Source organism: Mirounga angustirostris, unplaced genomic scaffold (genome assembly GCF_029215605.1).
Source record: "Mirounga angustirostris isolate CCGP_5_RB_7025 unplaced genomic scaffold, mMirAng1.0.hap1 SCAF_14, whole genome shotgun sequence".
Classification (NCBI taxonomy): domain Eukaryota; kingdom Metazoa; phylum Chordata; class Mammalia; order Carnivora; family Phocidae; genus Mirounga; species Mirounga angustirostris.
In genome coordinates this window covers 55,540,706-55,559,225 of record NW_026991722.1, presented here as the reverse complement: position 1 = coordinate 55,559,225, position 18,520 = coordinate 55,540,706, and the positions used below count along the sequence as shown (strand labels likewise).

At 37.0% G+C, this 18,520-nt stretch overlaps 1 protein-coding gene across 2 annotated transcripts in view; it reads left to right on the top strand.

The window, feature by feature from the left end:
* L3MBTL4 (L3MBTL histone methyl-lysine binding protein 4) overlaps window positions 1-18,520 on the top strand; it is a 496,448-nt gene that overhangs the window by 70,887 nt on the left and 407,041 nt on the right. For both annotated transcript variants that reach the window (XM_064577895.1, XM_064577896.1), the window contains exons 2-3: window positions 12,041-12,121; window positions 12,497-12,599. In XM_064577895.1, coding sequence (XP_064433965.1) covers window positions 12,528-12,599 — 72 coding nt within the window. In that variant the 5' untranslated portion in view covers window positions 12,041-12,121; window positions 12,497-12,527. The remainder of the gene's footprint in view (window positions 1-12,040; window positions 12,122-12,496; window positions 12,600-18,520) is intronic.

The following is an 18,520-nucleotide window of genomic DNA, read 5'->3' as shown; positions in this document are numbered from 1 at the left end:
GACTGTACTTGATCCTGCTTTTTAAATATTTTGACTCTTTAAATTTTTTTCTTAGTCTCTCCTTCTAGATCTGTTAGATACATGTTGGGGCCTCTCACGTTATCCTCTGTATCTCTTCTCTTTCATTATTTTTAGTACATGCTCTTCCTGTGCTTATTATTCTAGGTGATTATCTTAGCTCTAGATTCCAGTTTACCAGTTTTCACTTCTAAAAAGTATACTTATTTAACATAGCTTTCATACCATATTCTGCATTTCATGTCTATATTTTCTATTTATTTTTGAAATCTGCTTTTTCTTTCAAAGAATTTTTATTTATTTATTTATTTGACAGAGAGAGACAGACACAGAGAAAGCACAAGCAGGGGGGGCAGCAGAGGGAGAGGGAGAAGCAGACTCCCCGCTGAGCAGGGAGCCCGATGCAGAGCTCGATCCCAGGACCTTGAGATCACGACCCAAGCCGAAGGCAGATGCTTAACGACTGAGTCACCCAGGCACCCCTGAAATCTGCTTTTTTTAAAAAAATTGAACAATGTTATATTCTTGTCTTAAGGAGTCAGTATTGTCATTTATTTCTTCAAGAATTTATACAGTCTTATATTTAAGTCCTTCTTGTCTTATTCTATTATGAAGACTTCCAAAGTGTTAATTCTTCTTGGTTGATTTTGCTGACTCTTACGGGTTTCCTTGTGTAGTCTGTAGTTTTAGGCTATGAGTTCATGTTCAGGGAGAGTTTCTTGTGAGTTCTGAGAGTGTCTTTGGTGGGTGAGATATTGCTGTCACTGTCACTGATCTGCGCTTTCTGGATGGGGGGAGTGGAGCCCCATACCTATGTGTAGTACAGGTTTGTGTTTCTGATTTCTTGGTGATTATTTTTCCACCAATGTTTTAGTGAAGGTGACCCTCTTCTTATAACCATGCTTGCAGCTTATGGTTTTAGTTCTTATCCGCAGATGGGAATAAAAATCAAAGCTCCTAATTTGTATATCTGGTTTCATTTCCTCAGTTTCATCTTTGTTTCTGGCATCTGAAGATTTCCCTCTTAATGATCTAGAGCTCAGTTGTGTAATACAAACATTTTTGTTATGTTTTCCCAGTGTATTTTTTTCCCTGTATCTGTTGTATTTCCCATCTAAGTCACTTACTTATTTTGCATTTCTGTATTTGCATTTCTGTATTTCCTAGTATATTGTCTTTCACATAGTGGAAATTGCACAGGGCACACAGACACAAACACACACATAAATATATTTTTAAAATTTAGTTATATGCTTAGTAACTGCAAAAGATTTTTCCAGTTAGAAGAATTATAAGGCTGGCAGAAGAAACTAGATTTGTTACATAGAAAGGAAGAAACTTGAGTTTGCCTCAGTATCATCCTCAGTCATGTTCTTATATTTTGAATAGACATCTATGTATCTGTTAAGCAGACATTACATAGATGGGTCTACGGTATATATATCATCCTGCAACTTGATCTTTTTGTTCAAATGTATTTTAGAGATTTATCTGTGATGAGATATATATTTAGCTCATTTATTTTTAAATGCTGTATAGTATTCCCTTTTAAAATATATTAGTTACTCATTTATTTTCCTATTAATGAGTATTTGGAGTATTATTAATTTTTTATTACAGACTGTGTCACAGTAAACATGTTCTTTTCACACCTGTGCCAGAGTTTTCCTGTGTATCTGGAAACATTTGGGTCCAGTTGGTAGTTATGGCAGTTTACACTTCAGCAATATGTGAGAATTCCTGCTGCTTCACATTCTCTCTACAACTTGATAAGTCCTTGCCAGTCACATTACTGGGTCTAAGAGGATATTTATTTTTAATATGCATTTCTTTGTTTCTATCCGATCTTGCCATAGAACATTAAATTTCTGAGCCCTGGTTGTTCTTCCAGTAAATGCCTTTTTGCTTAAGAGAACCAGATTGTTTCTCTGGGACTTGTGATTTACATCCCTATCTTTTTTCCCTGCTGAGATTTCACTCAGTGCAACTAGAAATGCTGGGGTTCAGCTTATGCCCTGGGTCTGACAAACAGCATGGAGGAGGCTAACACCCCTGGTTCTCCTCCTTCTTTGAGAGTAGCCTGGTCTAATGAAGGCAGGTAGGAGTAACACATGTTCCTGGACTATCTGCCCCTGGCTGACTGCACTCAGTACATGTCCAGAAAAGGTCTAGTGAGATTTTATTCCCCCCAAACATAAGAGAAAAAGGCAGCAAGTCTTGATGAAAAAAAAAAAAAAAGGGATTTAGCAATAAGAAAAATGGATTGTTTAATTAGGAGAAAGTGCTATGTCCATTTTTTTTTTAACCTCTGTCAGCTTTTCTCTCCTTATCTTGGATGACTTAAAATGGCTAAAAAGGGGTGCTTGGGTGGCTCAGTCGGTTAAGCGTCTGCCTTCGGCTCAGGTCATGATCCCAGGGTCTTGGGATCAAGCCCCACATTGAGCTCCCTGCTCAGCTGGGAGCCTGCTTCTCCCTTTCCCTCCACCTGCCACTCCCCCTGCTTGTGCTCTCTCTCTCTCTGTCAAATAAATAAATAAATAAAAATCTTTTTTAAAAAATAAAATGACTAAAAGAATCTTTTGCCGTGATATATATACAAAAACAACATATTTTAAGATTTATTTATTAGAGTGAGCGAGTGTGTGCGGGTGTGAGGGGCAGAGGGAAAGAGAATCTTTTAAGCAGACTCTGCTCTGAGTGCAGAGCCCCATGTGGGGCTCGATCTCACGATCCTGAGATGAAGACCTGAGCCAAAACCAAGAATCAGCCACTTAACCAACTACACCATCCAGGCGCCCCACAAAAACAACATATATTATGTGTCAGTTATGAAGCATAATAGAAAAATATATACCTATGAAGCTAATATCCAGCTTAAGAATGAAAACATTACAGTGCTGTTAATTTTCCTCTCCAACTCCTTTGCTGCATTTTATGTTTATCATTTCCTTGCTTCTTCAAAATAATTTGCCACATAATGTATCTCTAAGGCACATATTGAGTGCTTTTGCTTGGTTTTGTGTTTTAAAAATGTAGTATGCAGTCTTTTGGTTTTCTTTGTTTATCCAGTGTTATTGCTAATTATGTTCTTGCATATGTAGTTGCAGCTGATTCATTTTCATCATGCAATGTTACATTGTGTGAATATAACACAAGTTATTTTTTCAGATTCCTGTTGATAGATAATTTGGATGGTTCCCAGTCTTTTCTCCCCCATTAATATAAACTTATCTCCTAATGGAGTACAATTGCTAGAGTTCTGGGGTCATAGGACTTGCTGGAACATCGAAAACTTCAGTTGTTTTTCAGTGGTTAATCTGCAGAGTGTGAGAGTTCCCATTGCTCCTCACCCTTGCCAACATCTGGTATTGTCAGAGTTTTACATTTTTGACACTCTTATGGTCATGAATTGGTATCTCATTGTGGTTTTATTCTTAATTTCCCTGATTACTAACAAGAAAAACTTTTCCTAAATTTCTGTGTGAAATACTTATTCATGGTTTTGCCCCTCTCCCCCCTGCTCCCTTCCACCCCGCCATGGATTGTTCTCTGTCTCTGCTATTGCTACCAAAACTACTGCATCACAAGATCTTAATAGATCTTTGAGTGATTTGTTACAGGGCTTGCCTGGGTGATTTATGAAAGCATTTAGGCCATTCGTATGCTAGGCTTGGCTGCAAGCTGAGTCAGGTTCAAGTGTATTCTACCTGTATTCATTCTGTGGTCCACTCTGAAGGATCAAAGGCCAACTGAGGCATACTCTTTTAATTGTGGATAGTTGTAGTGAGTAAGATCAACACAAATTGCACAAGCACATTTTAAGGCTCTGCTCACATTGTTTCTCCCACTGGCCAAAGCGAGCCATAGATAAGCCCAAGTTGAGTGTATTTGGTTCAGATGGAGCCATGGCAAGAGTGAGGGTGTCTCATTCTGTTACAAGTCAAGAATTTAAACTGAGAAAAGTAAAGGGATGGAAAAATATATTTCATGTAAATGGAAACCAAAAGAGAGCCACTTAGCTGCTATAGGTAGCTATACTTATATCAGACAAAATAGACTTTAAGTCAAACACTGTCACAAGAGACAAAGAACATTATATAATGATAAAAAGGTCAATCCATCAGGAAGATATAACAATTGTAAACATATATGTACTTAACATCAGAGCACTTAAGTATATAAAATAAACATAGAACTGAAGGGAGAAATGGACAGTAGTAACTGTGGGGGTAAGAGAATTCTGTACCCCACTTTTAGTAATGGATAGAAGACCACAGAGGATCAATGCAGACACAGAGGACTTGGACAATAGTATAGAGCAAATGGACCTAACAGACAAATACAGAGCATTCCACTCAACAGCAGAAGAATACCTGTTTTTCTCAAGCACACACAGAACTTTGTCCAGGACGGGTCATATGTTAGGTCACAAAACAAGTTTTAACAAATTTAGAATTATTGAAATCACACCAAGTATCTTTACTGATCACAATGGAGTGAAGGTAGAAATCAGTAGCAGAAGGAAAACTGGAAAAATCACAAATATGTGAAATTAAGTGAACATTCTTGAACAACCAATGGGTCAAAGAAGAAATCAAAAAAGAAGTTAGAAAATACTGAGACAAATGAAAACAAAAATACAACATAACAGAACTTATGGCATACACCAAAACAATACTAAGATGGAAATTTATTGTGGTAAGTGAATACATTAGGAAGAAAGATCTCAAACAAGCTAACTTTACACCTCAAGAAGCTAGAAAAAGAACAAACTAAACCCACAGTTAGCAGGACAAAGAAAATAACAAAGTTTAGGGCAGAAATAAATGAGATAGAAAATAGAAAAACAATATAAAAAAATGAATGAAAATAAGAATTTTTTGAAAACATAAAATTGAAAAATCTTGGGCTAAACTAATTAGGAAATAAAGACAAAAGACTCAAAATCAAATATGAAAGGGGACATTACAACAGATGCTACAGTAATAAAAAGAAGTATAAGAGACTACCATCAACAATTCTACACCAACAAACTGGATAAACCAGAAGAAATGGAAAAATTCTTAGATACATACAACCTAGCAAGACTAAATCACGAATAAATAGAAAATCTGAACTGATCTGTAACTCCTATGGAGGTTGAATCAGCAATCAAAAAACTTCCAGCAAAGAAAAGGTGAGGACCAGATGGCTTCATTGGTGAATTCTACCAAATGTTCGAGTCTATGATCCACATTGAGTTAGTATTTTTGTATGGTGTGAAGGAGGGCTCCAACTTCATGCTTTTGCATGTGAATATCCAGTTGTTCTGCACCATTTGTTGAAAAGACTATTTTTCCCCTAGCAAATTGTTTTGGCACTTTTGTTGAAAATTAAGTAGACATAGATGTATGGGTTTTTTTTCCTAGAACATCAGTCTATTCAGTTGATCTGTATGTCTGTCTTTATGCCAGTGCCACACTGTCTTGATTATTGTGGCTTTTTTCCCCCAGTTTTTATTTAGAGTAAGCTAACATAGAATATGATACTAATTCAACACTTACATACAACACTCAGTGCTCATCTCAGCAAGTGCACTCCTTAATCCCCATCACCTATTTAACCCCCCACCTATAATTCCCCCCACCCACTTCCCCTCTGGTAATCATCAATTTGTTCTCTATAGTTGAGACTGGTTTTTGGTTTGCCTTCCTCACTCCTTTTCCCCTCCTTTGTTCGTTTGTTTCTTAAATTCCACATATGAGTGATATCATATAATTATCTTTCTCTGATTGACTTATTTCACTTAGCATAATATCCTCTAGTTCCATTCATGTCATTACAAATAGAAAAATTTCATATTTTTTGAAGGCTGAGTAGTATTACATTGTATATATATATACCACCTCTTCTTTATACATTCATCTGTTGATGGACATCTGGGCTCTTTCCATAGTTTGGCTGTTGTGGACATTGCTGCTATAAACATTGGGGTGCAGTTCCCCTTTGGATCACTACATTTGTATTTTTGGGTAAGTCCCTAGTAGTGCAATTGTTGGGTGGTGGGGTAGCTCTATTTTCAACTTTTTGAGGAACCTCCATACTGTTTTCCAGAGTGGCTGCCCCAGCTTGCATTCCCACCAACAGTGTAAGAGGGTTCCCTTTTCTCTGTATCCTCGCCAACATCTGTCGTTTCCTGACTTGCAAATTTTAGCCATTCTGACTGGTGTGAGGTGGTATCTCATTGTGGTTTTGATTTGTATTTCCCTGATGCCAGGTGATGTGGAGCATTTTTTCATGTGTCTGTTGGACATTTGGATGTCTTCTTTGGAGAAATGTGTGTTCATGTCTTCTGCCCACTTCTTTACTGGATTTTTTGTTTTTTGGGTGTTGAATTTGATAAGTTCTTTATAGATTTTGGATACTAGCCCTTTAATATGTCATTTGTGAATATCTTCTCCCATTCTATAAGTTGCCTTTTAGTTTTGTTTATTGTTTCCCTTGTTGTGCAAAAGCTCTTTATCTTAATGAAGTCCCAATGGTTCATTTTTTGCTTTTGTTTCCCTTGTCTCTGGAGACAAGACAAGAAGTTGCTTCAGCCGAGGTCACAGAGGTAGCTGCCTGTGTTCTCCTCTAGGATTTTGATGCATTCCTGTCTCCCAGTTAGATCTTTCATCCATTTTGAATTTATTTTTGTATGTATTAAGTTTTGAAACCGGGAAGTGTGAGTCCTTCTTTTTCATGATTGTTTTGGCTGTTCTTTGGTGGGTTTTTTTTTTTTTTTTTTTTTTTTTGCATTTCCATATGAATTTTAGGATCAACTTATCATTTTCTGCAAAAAACCACTTGGGATTTTGATAGAGATTGTATTGAATCTGTATATCAATTTGGAGAATATTGCTGTCTTAAAATTAGTAAATCTTCCAATCTATGAATAAGGAATATCTTTCCATTTATTGATTTCTTCATTTATTTCTTTTTACAGTATTTTATAGTTTTCAGTTTTTAAGTCTTGCACTTCTTTATTAAGCTTATGTTTATTTTTTGATCTTATTATGAATGCAGTATTTTATTCTTGGTTTGTTACTTGCATTTGTATAGGAAAGCAACTGATTTGTATATATTGATCTTTTTAACTTAAAGGTTGAAAATGTATTAGTTCTAATAGCTTTTTAGTTGATTGCTTAGGAATTTTTTAAATACTAGATCATATCATTGTAAACAGAGACATTTTTAGTTCTTCCTTTCCCATCTGGGTGCCTTTTATTTCTTTTTCTTGTCTAGTTGCCCTGACTGGAACCTTTAGCATATTGTTAAATAGAAATGGTGAAGAGCAGACATCCTTGTCTTGTTTGTGATTTTGGGAGGAAAGCTTTTAATCTTTTACCATTGAGTATAATGTCAGTTGTAGGTGTTTGCTAAACACTATCAGCTTTAGGAAATTCCTATTTTGATGAATATATATATATATTTTTTAATCATTGAAGGGCCTAAGTTTTGTCCAAAGCTTTTTCTGTGTTTATTGATAGGACTGTGTGGTGTTTGTCCTTAATTCTCTTAATGTGGTATTATACATTAATTGATTTTCTTTTTTTTTTAAGATTTTTATTTATTTATTTGACAGAGAGAGAGATAGCGAGAGAGGGGACACAAGCAGGGGGAGCGGGAGAGGGAGAAGCAGGCTTCCCGCGGAGCAGGGAGCCCGATGTGGGGCTCGATCCCAGGACCCTGGGATCATGACCTGAGCCGAAGGCAGACGCTTAACGACTGAGCCACCCAGGCGCCCCTTAATTGATTTTCTAATGTTAAACTAACCTTCCATTCCTGGTCACTCTGTGCAATTCTTTTATATGTTGCTGGATTCAGTTTGCTAGTATTTTGTTGAGGATTTTTGAATATCTATAAGAACTATTGGTATATAGTTTAATTTTCTTGTGTTATCTTTGTTTTTGGAATCGGGACAGAACTGGGTTTGTCTCATAGAATGAGTTGCAAGTACTGTTTCATATTCTCTTTTTTTGGAAGGAGTTTGTAAAGGATAGGTATTAATTCTTTGAATGTTCAGTGTAAATCTTGTGGGCCTAGGCTTTTCTTTTTGGGAAGTCTTAAAATTGCTACTTTTATCTCTTGTTATAGATATATTCAGATTTTCTACTTCTTCTTGAGTCATTTTCAGTCATTTGTGTCTTTTTAGAAATTTCTAAGTTATCTAATTTGTCTGCATTTGGTTTTCATAGTACATTTGGCCCTTGAACAACATAGGTTTGAACTGCATGGGTCTACTTACACATGATTTTTCTTGATAAATAGGGTAAGGACTGTAAATGTATTTTCTTTTCCTTATGATTTTCTTAACAGCATTTTCTTTTCTCTAGTTTACTTTAAGAATTCAGTATATAATACATATACAGAATACGTGTCCACTGTTTATGTTATTAGTAAGGCTTTGGTCCACAGTAGGCTATTAACAGTTAAATTGTTGAGGAGTCCAAAATTATAAGTGGATTTTTGATTGCATGGCCTAACCCCTGTGCTGTTTAAGGATCAATTGTATTTCCTTACAATCCTTTTGATTTTTGTAAGATCAGTAATGATGTAATCTCTCTCATTCTGGTTTTAGTAATTTGAATATTCTCTTTTTTATTGGTCTAGCTAAAACAGTATGTCAGGCTTTGTTATCTTGTTGACTACACTTGAAATTACCAAGGTTTTAAACTTTTTTCATACCCAACTCTTTTTGCTTTATATACTTGTATTACTCTTTATAATTTCTTGTTCTTTTTTTTTTTAAGATTTTATTTATTTATTTGAGAGAGAGAGTGAAAGAGAGAGAGAGCACAAGAGGGGGGAGCAGGAGAGGGAGAAGCAGACTCCCTGCTGAGCAGGGAGCCTGATGCAGGACTCGATCCCAGGACTCCAGGATCATGACCCGAGCCGAAGGCAGTCGCTTAACCAACTGAGCCACCCAGGCGCCCTTCTTGTTCATTTTTTAGGACTGTCTTTTCTTCATTTATCTTTTGAACATCCTAAACTTAATTATTTAAAAAAATACTTACCAATCTATATTTTTAAAGATTTTATTTATTTATTTGAGAGAGGGAGAGAGAGAGAGATCATGAGCAGGGTGGGGAGGAGCAGGGGGAGAAGCAGACCCCTTGCTGAGCAGGGAGTCCGATGAGGAGCTCCGTCTCAGGACCCTGTGATCATGACCTGAGCTGAAGGCAGACACTTAACTGACTGAGCTACCCAGGCGCCCTCATTATTTTCTATAATTTAAATTTTATCAGGATGAATTCTTTCCCCCAGTGGCTGATTTTATTGTCTTTCTTAGCATTTGATTTCTTTATGTATTTTTGAATTTTGATTTGCAGATACACTTGGGGTGGAACGATTTTGTTTTCTTATTCTATACATGCCTACTTCCTCCTGGCTTTTTCGTGTTTGTGGTTGCCTATGCCTGGTTCCCTGGAGCCCACTTCATTGTCGGGAGTTAGCATTTGTTCTTCCTGCCTTCTTAGACTCATAGTTATAACCCATCACTCCAGGCATTTGTGGCGGAAGTTCCATTTGGCTCCCATTCACCATTGGTGGAGCCTCCTGCCACCTATTGGCTTCAAGGGGTAACCTGGCTCCAGCACCCATCTTGTGTTGACCGCTGGACTCCTAACTTCCTCTGCCTTTCTCTTGCTCTGGAGCCCAACAGACTCAAGGCTTGCCGCTTTGTTTCTGATCTACTGCATGTTTACAGAGGGTTGTTTGGTGTATATTTTAATGGCTTTGTTCTTTGTTTAGAGCAAAGGAGTATTTCCTCATCTGTGAAGAGATAGTGATAATGGTACATATGTCCTTGGATTATCCTAAGTATTAATTGAAAGTCTATATGTAGAGGGGTTATAGCTATGCCAGGCATATGTGAATATTCAGGTAATGTTAACTATTCATGCAGTTAAGAGAGAGCAGGAATTCATGCAGAAGTTGTCAAACTACACTCAGTTGTAATTGTTATTAATTTATTCAGACACCAACTACCATGTATTATTATTGACATTGAGTATCAGTGGATACATTTTAGCCTGGTAGCATCTTTGAAATAGTGGCAAATCAGTGCAATAGTCAGATATTTGTATTTGATATTGTGGTGCTAAATTCACTTTAAATTCTGTGCAGCATCCTAGAAGCAATTGAAATGTTCTTCCACAGAGCATTTTCTAATCAATGTTAGACATACTCTCCCTCCTGTGAACGAATTGCCCACCTGTAATTCTTTAATGGAATGTATTATATTTCTTATTAATTTATGTATGTTTCTTGTCCATACAGTGAGCATAGGACTTACCGTCTAAACTGGAACATTTTCAGGAGTGGAAGGTGGTGCTATTGATAATTATGCCAGGATGGGGGCATGATATCTTGGGTTATCCAGGGCAATAATGGCTACTTTCATTACCTTCCCTTCTGGAATGTCTTATGAATCCTTATATTCTGCAAAGTACCCATGACAGTCTTGATGGTAACAGGTGGTCAGTAAGTATTTTGTGCAAGAATTACCAAATAGCAAGTGGACATATGCAGGCAGTGCATTATTTTGTTATTTACAGACTTTTAAAATTTGAAGTATTGAACAGAGATTATTTCTATTATTTCTATATTTATTTGTTTCATCTTCAGTTTTTTTCATCAGTATCTTATATTTTTTAGAGCACAGGTCTTTCAGTTCCTTGGTTAGATATTTTCCAAGGTGTTATATTATTTTTGGTGAAGCTTTAAATGGGATTGTTTTTGTAATTTGTAATTTCTTTCTGCTACTTTTTTCATAGTGTATATAAATTTTGTATCCTGTGACTTTACTGAATTCATTTATTAATTCTAACAGTTTTCTGGTGTTGTCTTTAGGGTTTTCTATATAGTTGTCCCTTGAACAATGTGGGGATTAGGGGCACCAGTGTAGTTGGAAATTTACATATAACTTTCAGCCCCCCAAAACGTTAACTACTAAGAGCCTACTATTGAACAGAAGACTTACTGATAACATAAACAGTCAACCCATGTTGTGTATATTATATGTATTATATGCTATATTTTTACAATAAAGTAAGCTAGAGAAAAGAAAATGTTATTAAGAAAATTCCATAAGGAGGAGAAAATACATTTACAGTACTGTACTGTATTTATGTAGGTGAACCTGTGTAGTTCAAACCTGTGTTGTTTGAGGGCCAGCTGTATATAGTATCATGTCATCTGCAAATAGTGAAAGTTTTACTTCTTCCTCATCAATTTGGATGCCTTTTATTTCTTTTTCTTGTCTGATTGCTGTGGCTAGGACTTAATATTATGTTGAATAAAAGTGGTGAGAGTGGACATCCTTGTCTTGTTCCTGATTGTAGAGAAAAAGCTTTCAGCTTTTCATTGTTGAGTATGATGTAAGCTGTGGTTTTGTCAAATATGGCCTTTATTATGTTGAGGTATATTCTCTCTAAATCCAGTTTGTTGAGAGTTTTTATCATGAATGGATTTTGAGTTTTGTCAAATGCTTTTCCTGCATCTTTTGAGATGATCACATGATTTTTATTCTTCGTTTTAAGTGTCATGGTGATTGACTTGCAGATATTGAACCATTCTTGCATCCCTGGAATAAATCCCACTTAATCATGGTGAATGATCCTTTTGATGTATTGTTGGATTCAGTTAATATTTTTTTGAAGATTTTTGCATCTGTGTTTATCAGGGATAATGGCATGTAATTTTCTTTTCTGTGGGACTTTTGTCTGGTTTTGGTTTCAGGGTAATACAGCCTCATAGCCTGAATTTGGAAGAATTCCTTCTTCTTATATTTTTTTGGATAGTTTGAGAGGGATAGGTATTAACTCTGCTTTACATGTTTAGTAGAATTTACTTGTGAATCCATCTGGTCCTAGACTTTTTTTTGTTGGGAGGTTTTTGATTACTGATTTAATTTTGTTACTAGTCTACTACTATTTATTAACATACCAAAGAATGGTCATGATAAATTGGATTCGTAATTTTTTTGTTTTCTCTGTTCCAGATTGCTGTGCTATGCCTTGTATGACAAAAGTCCTCTCACCAAGAATACCTTTGCTTTGACACTTGTGGACAGTCAGACCATGTGAGTACAGAATCTGAATAGGTAGACTGCAGTGAATCCGAATTGGTTAAATCAGCTAAGCAAAAAAGAACTCCCCCCCCAAAAAAAAACCCCACAAAACAACCAAAAATGTTGTGATAGATAGACCAAAGAAATAGTATCTATTTTCTTTGTGATATAATTCTAGATGAGGTAGAAAACTCATCTCTTTTCCCCATTAACTTATTATTTTAGTGGGGTCTATAAAAGCAACAGTGAAATTTTTATGTCAGCTCATTTTTCAGGGTATTTATGGCAACCAGTTAGAAGTTTAATGAAAGCATTTTTTGGGGTTTGTTTTTGTTATTCTAAAGGGGCAAAACTCCTAAACTTTTTTTATGTGGCACTATTTTGCAGAAAAACACTGCTGAGGAGCACTAAAGTGGCAATGAAACAGCCCAACAGAAAGAGGAAGCTTAGTATGGATTCCAAAGAGCATTTGAATCAGGATGGGTGCTTGGTAAGATGTCAGTTCCTGGGCCCTTCCTTCTAGTTTGTGCTCACTGTGGAAATTTACAATGTAATTGTATAGTTTGTGTAACCACAGCAGAGGTTGTTTCTTCAATGACTAGGAGCTGGTTACTTGTGGTTGAGTTTTATATACAGAGGTATAGAATATAAATGTCATTAAAGCCTGATAACATTTTAAAGGGTAATATTCATTTTAAAGTGAAAGGAGACCTTTTTTCTTTTATTTTAAGAACATTTTAATGCATATCCTTTGAACACATTTACATGTACATGTATTTTAAATATAGCATATTGCATACATGTAAATCAAATGTTGTACTATGTATATCTCACATGATATGGTAATTAATACAGTTATATCTTATGATATGCTGTGACTGGCCAGTGTTGTCCAAGATTTTATGCTGGTATTTACAGACACAGTGCATTGCTATGATAAGATAATTACTTCTGTGAAAAATACAGGATTTATCTTTCATGATGAATGCTTTGATACTTAAGATTTTATCAAATAAAATTTCTTAAATCTCCTTTTCTCTTAATTCCCCACTAAATATAGCACATATAATTTATGTCCTATTAGAAAGAGGTATTTCTCCAACCGAAGGTAATTATTTGATGAAGAATCTAAAAAAATTCTAAAAGATAAAAAGAAAAAATAATTTACCACCCCTTGCAAAATCAGTTATCTAACAGTCATTTAAGGAGGAGCTTTAATTTGATGTGGACACATAGACTAAAAGGTTAAGAGTAGTTATTACTGGGCGCCTGGGTGGCTCAGTTGGTTAAGCGACTGCCTTTGGCTCAGGTCATGATCCTGGAGTCCCAGAATCGAGTCCCGCATCGGGCTCCCTGCTCGGCAGGGAGTCTGCTTTGCCCTCCGACCCTATCCCCTCTCATGTGTTCTCTCTCATTCTCTCTCTCTCAAATAAATAAATAAAATCTTTAAAAAAAAAAAAGAGTAGTTATTACTAGATGATTGGATACAGATGCTTTTTTATATTGTCTTTCTATTCAAATACTTTACCATTAACATGTGTTACTTTTTGAACTAGAGATAAAGTTATACATAGGTATAGGAAATTGCCAGGAAGAAAATCCATCAAATATTAGTCCTGGTATATCTTAGTGGGAATTTTAGAGGTCTTGCTCTCCCTCCTTCCTCCCTCCCTCCCTCCCTTCCTTCCTGCCTTCCTTCCTTTATAAAGATTTATTTGAGAGAGAGCAAGCACACGCACTTGTGAGTGGGGGTAGGGGGAAGGGAGGGGGAGAGAATCCTCAAGCAGACTCCCCACTCGTTGTGGAGCCCAACCCAGGGCTCAATCTCACTACCCTGAGATCATGACCTGAGCTGAAATCAAGAGTCAGCCATGTAACTGACTGAGCAACCCAGGAGCTCCAAAGAGACTTTTCTCTGTAACAGTGTGGTAATCGATTATTATCAAGTGAGGGGCAGAGATTGTGGACGGAAGGGGGTTGTGTTTGTTAGGGTTCTCTAGAGAAGCAGAACCAACGGGAGTAGTTGACAGTCCTGTCACAATCCCTGTTCACAATCTTTGTCCCTACTTGATAATGATGAATTATATGTATATGGGTATATATTATATGTATATAGGAAGATTCATTTTAAGGAGTTGATTCATACAATCATGGGGGCTGACAGGCCTGAAATCTACAGGGCAGGTTGGCAGGCTGGAGACCCAGAAAAGAGTTGATGTTGCAGCCTTGAGTCCAGAGGTATTCTGGAGGCAAAATTCCCTCTTCCTTAGAGAGGTCAGTCTTTTTTTCTCTTAAGGCCTTTAGCTGATTGGATGAGGCCCACCCACATTGTGGAGGATAATGTGCTTTACTCAGAGTCTACTATTTGAATGTAAATGACATCTAAAAAATTCCTCACAGTGACATCTTGACAGCTACATGGTATGATATGCATCTTGCTTCTAGTTACCTGTGTTCTTTCCCCGTGGCAACTTTTTGTAGTCCTACAAATTTCAAGGTGGCAGAAGTGACCAGGAGACCTCCATAGTGACGATTTTGGTGATAGTGGGCCATTAGAGCATTCTCATTAGTGACCTCTCATGTGCTCTCACCATGTTTTGGTCTGGATTTTGGGGTCTTCATGTGGGTTGTGGTTATGCATTTACATACTGTACTTGGTGAAGTGACAGTGTCATACACTTTTTTTTTTAAATTTTATTTTATTATGTTATATTAGTCACCATACAATACATCATTAGTTTTTGATGTAGTGATCCATGAGTCATTGTTTTCGTATAACACCCAGTGCTCCATGCAGTATGTGCCCTCCCTAATACCCATCACTGGGCTAACCCATCCCCCCACCCCCTTCCCCTCTAAAACCCTCAGTTTGTTTCTCGGAGTCCATAGTCTCTCATGGTTAATATCCCCACTCCGATTTCCCCCACTTCATTTTTCCCCTCCTTCTCCTAATGTCCTCCATGCTATTCCTTATGTTCCACAAATAAGTGAAACCATATGATAATTGACTTTCTCTGTTTATTTCACTTAGCATAATCTCCTCCAGTCCCATCCATGTTGCTGTAAAAGCTGGGTATTCATCTTTTCTGATGGCTTGTATATATGGACCACATCTTTATCCATTCATCTGTTGAAGGGCATCTCGGCTCTTTCCACAGTTTGGCTATTGTGGACATTGCTGCTATGAACATTGGGGTGTATATGGCCCTTCTTTTCACTACATCTGTGTCTTTGGGGTAAATACCCAGTAGTATAATTGCTGGATCATAGGGTAGCTCTATTTTTAAATTTTTGAGGCACCTCCACACTGTTTTCCAAAGTGGCTGTACCAACTTGCATTCCCACCAACAGTGTAAGAGGGTTCCCCTTTCTCCATAACCTCTCCAACATTTGTTGTTACTTGTCTTGTCAATTTTTGCCATTCTAACTGTGTAAGGTGGTATCTCAAGGTGGTTTTGATTTGGATTTCCCTGATGGCTAATGATGATGAACATTTTTTCATGTGTCTGTTACCAATTGGCTTCTTTGGAGAAGTGTCTGTTCATGTCTTCTGCCCATTTTTTGACTTGATTATTTGTTTTTTGGGTGTTGAGTTTGAGAAGTTCTTTATAGATCTTGGATAGCAGCCCTTTGTCTGTAGGGTGATTTGCAAATATCTTCTCCCATTCCCTGGGTTGCCTCTTTGTTTTGTTGACTGTTTCCTTTGCTGTGCAGAAGTTTTTTATCTTGATGAAGTCTCAAAAGTTCATTTTTGCTTTTGTTTCACTGGCCTTTGGAGATGAATCTTGAAAGAAGTTGCTGTGACCGATATCAAAGAGGTTACTGCCTATGTTCTCCTCTAGGATTTTGATGGACTCCTGTCTCACATTGAGGTCTTTCATCCACTTTGAGTTTATCTTTGTGAATGGTGTTAGAGAATGGTCGAGTTTCATTCTTCCATATATAGCTGTCCAATTTTCCCAGCACCATTTATTGAAGAGACTGTCTTTTTTCCATTGCATATTTTTTCCTGCTTTGTTGAAGATTATTTGACCATAGAGTTGAGGGTCCATATCAGGGCTCTCTATTCTGTTCCCATTGGTCTGTATGTCTGTTTTTATACCAGTACCATGCTGTCTTGGTGATCACTGCTTTGTAATATAGCTTGAAATCAGGCAACGTGGTGCCCCCAGCTTTGCTTTTCTTTTTCAACATTTCCTTGGCGATTCGGGGTCTTTTCTGATTCCATGCAAATTTTAGGATTGTTTGTTCCAGCACTTTGAAAAATGTCATTGGAATTTTGACTGGGATGGCATTGAAGGTATAGATTGCTCTGGGTAGCATAGACATTTTAACAATGTTTATTCTTCCGATTCATGAGCATGGAATGTTTTTCCATCTTTTTGTGTCTTCTTTAATTTCTTTCATGAGTGTTTTGTAGTTCCTAGAGTATAGATCCTTTACCTCTTTGGTTCAGTTTATTCCGAGGTATCTTACGGTTTTTGGTGCTATTGTAAATGGAATCGTTTCTCTAATTTCTCTTTCTACAGTTGCATTGTTAGTGTATAAGAAAGCAACTGATTTCTGTGCATTGATTTTGTAGCCTGCCACGTTACTGAATTGCTGTATGAGTTCTAGTAATTTGGGGGTGGAGTCTTTTGGGTTTTCCACCTTAAGTATCATGTTGTCTGCGAAAAGAGAGAGTTTGATGTCTTCTTTGCCAATTTGAATACCTTTTATTTCTTTTTGTTGTCTGATTGCTGTTGCTAGGACTTCTAGTACTATGTTGAACAATAGTGGCAAGAGTGGGCATCCTTGACGTGTTCCCGATCTGAAGGGAAAGACTCTCATCTTTTCCCCCATTGAAGATGATATTCGCTGTGGGTTTTTCATAGATGGATTTTATGAACTTGAGGAATATTCCCTCTATCCCTATACTCTGGAGAGTTTTAATCAGGAAAGGATGTTGTATTTTGTCAGATGCTTTTTCTGCATCAATTGAGAGGACCATATGGTTCTTCTCCCTCCTCTTATTATTATTATTTTTTAAAGATTTTATTTATTTATTTGAGAGAGAGAATGAGATAGAGTGAGAGCCTGAGAAAGGGGGAGGGTCAGAGGGAGAAGTAGACTCCCTGCTGAGCAGGGAGCCCAATGTGGGACTCGATCCTGGGACTCCAGGATCATGACCTGAGCCGAAGGCAATCGCTTAACCAACTGAGCCACCCAGGTGCCCCCTCCCTCCTCTTATTAATGTATTCTATCACATTGATTGATTTGCAAAAGTTGAACCACGCTTGCATCCCAGGGATAAATCCCACTTGGTCGTGGTTGATGATTCTTTTAATGTATTGTTGGATCCTATTAACTAGGATTTTGTTGAGGATTTTGGAATCCATATTCATCAGGGATAGCAGTCTGAAATTCTTTTTGATGGAGTCTTTGCCTGGTTTGGGGATTAAGGTAATGCTGGCCTCATAGAATGAGTCTGGAAGCTTTCCTTCTGTTTCTATTTTTTGAAACAGCTTCAGTAGAATAGGTATTATTTCTTCTTTGAATGTTTGGTAGAATTCCCCTGGGAATCCATCAGGCCCTGGACTCTTGTTTTTTGGGAGGTTTTTGATCACTGCTCTAATCTCGTTACTGGTTATTGGCCTATTCAGGTTGTCAATTTCTTCCTGTTTCAGTCTTGGGAATTTATAGGTTTCCAGGAAGGCATCCATTTCATCCAGATTGCTCAATTTATTGGCATATAGTTGTTGATAATAATTTCTAATAATTGTTTCTATTTCCTTGGTGTTAGTCATGATCTCTCCCCTTTCATTCATAATTTTATTAATTTGGGTCCTTTGTCTGTTCTTTTGGATAAGTCTGGCCAGTGGTTTATCGATCTTATTAATTCTTTCAAAGAACCAACTTCTAGTTTCGTTGATCTGATCTACTGTGTTTCTGGTTTCTAATTCATTGTTCTCTGCTCTAATCTTAATTATTTCTCTTCTAATGTGTGGCTTAGGCATCATTTGTTGCTTTTTCTCTAGGTCTTTAAGGTGTAAAGTTAGTTGGTGAATTCGGGATTTTTCTATTTTTTTGAGTGAGGCTTGGATGGCTATGTATTTTCCCCTTAGGACCACCTTTGCAGTATTCCATAGGTTTTGGACTGATGTGTTTTCGTTCTCATTGGTTTCCATGATTTGTTTAAGTTCTTCTTTGATTTCCTGGTTGACCCAAACATTCTTGAGCAGAGTGGTCTTTAGCTTCCAAGTGTTTGAATTTCTTCCAATTTTTTTCTTTTGATTGAGTTCCAGTTTTAAAGCATTATGGTCTGAGAATATGCAGGGAATAATCTCAATCTTTGGTATCTGGAGACCTGATTTGTGACCTAGTATGTGGTCTATTCTGGAGAAAGTTCCATGTGCACTCGAGAAGAATGAG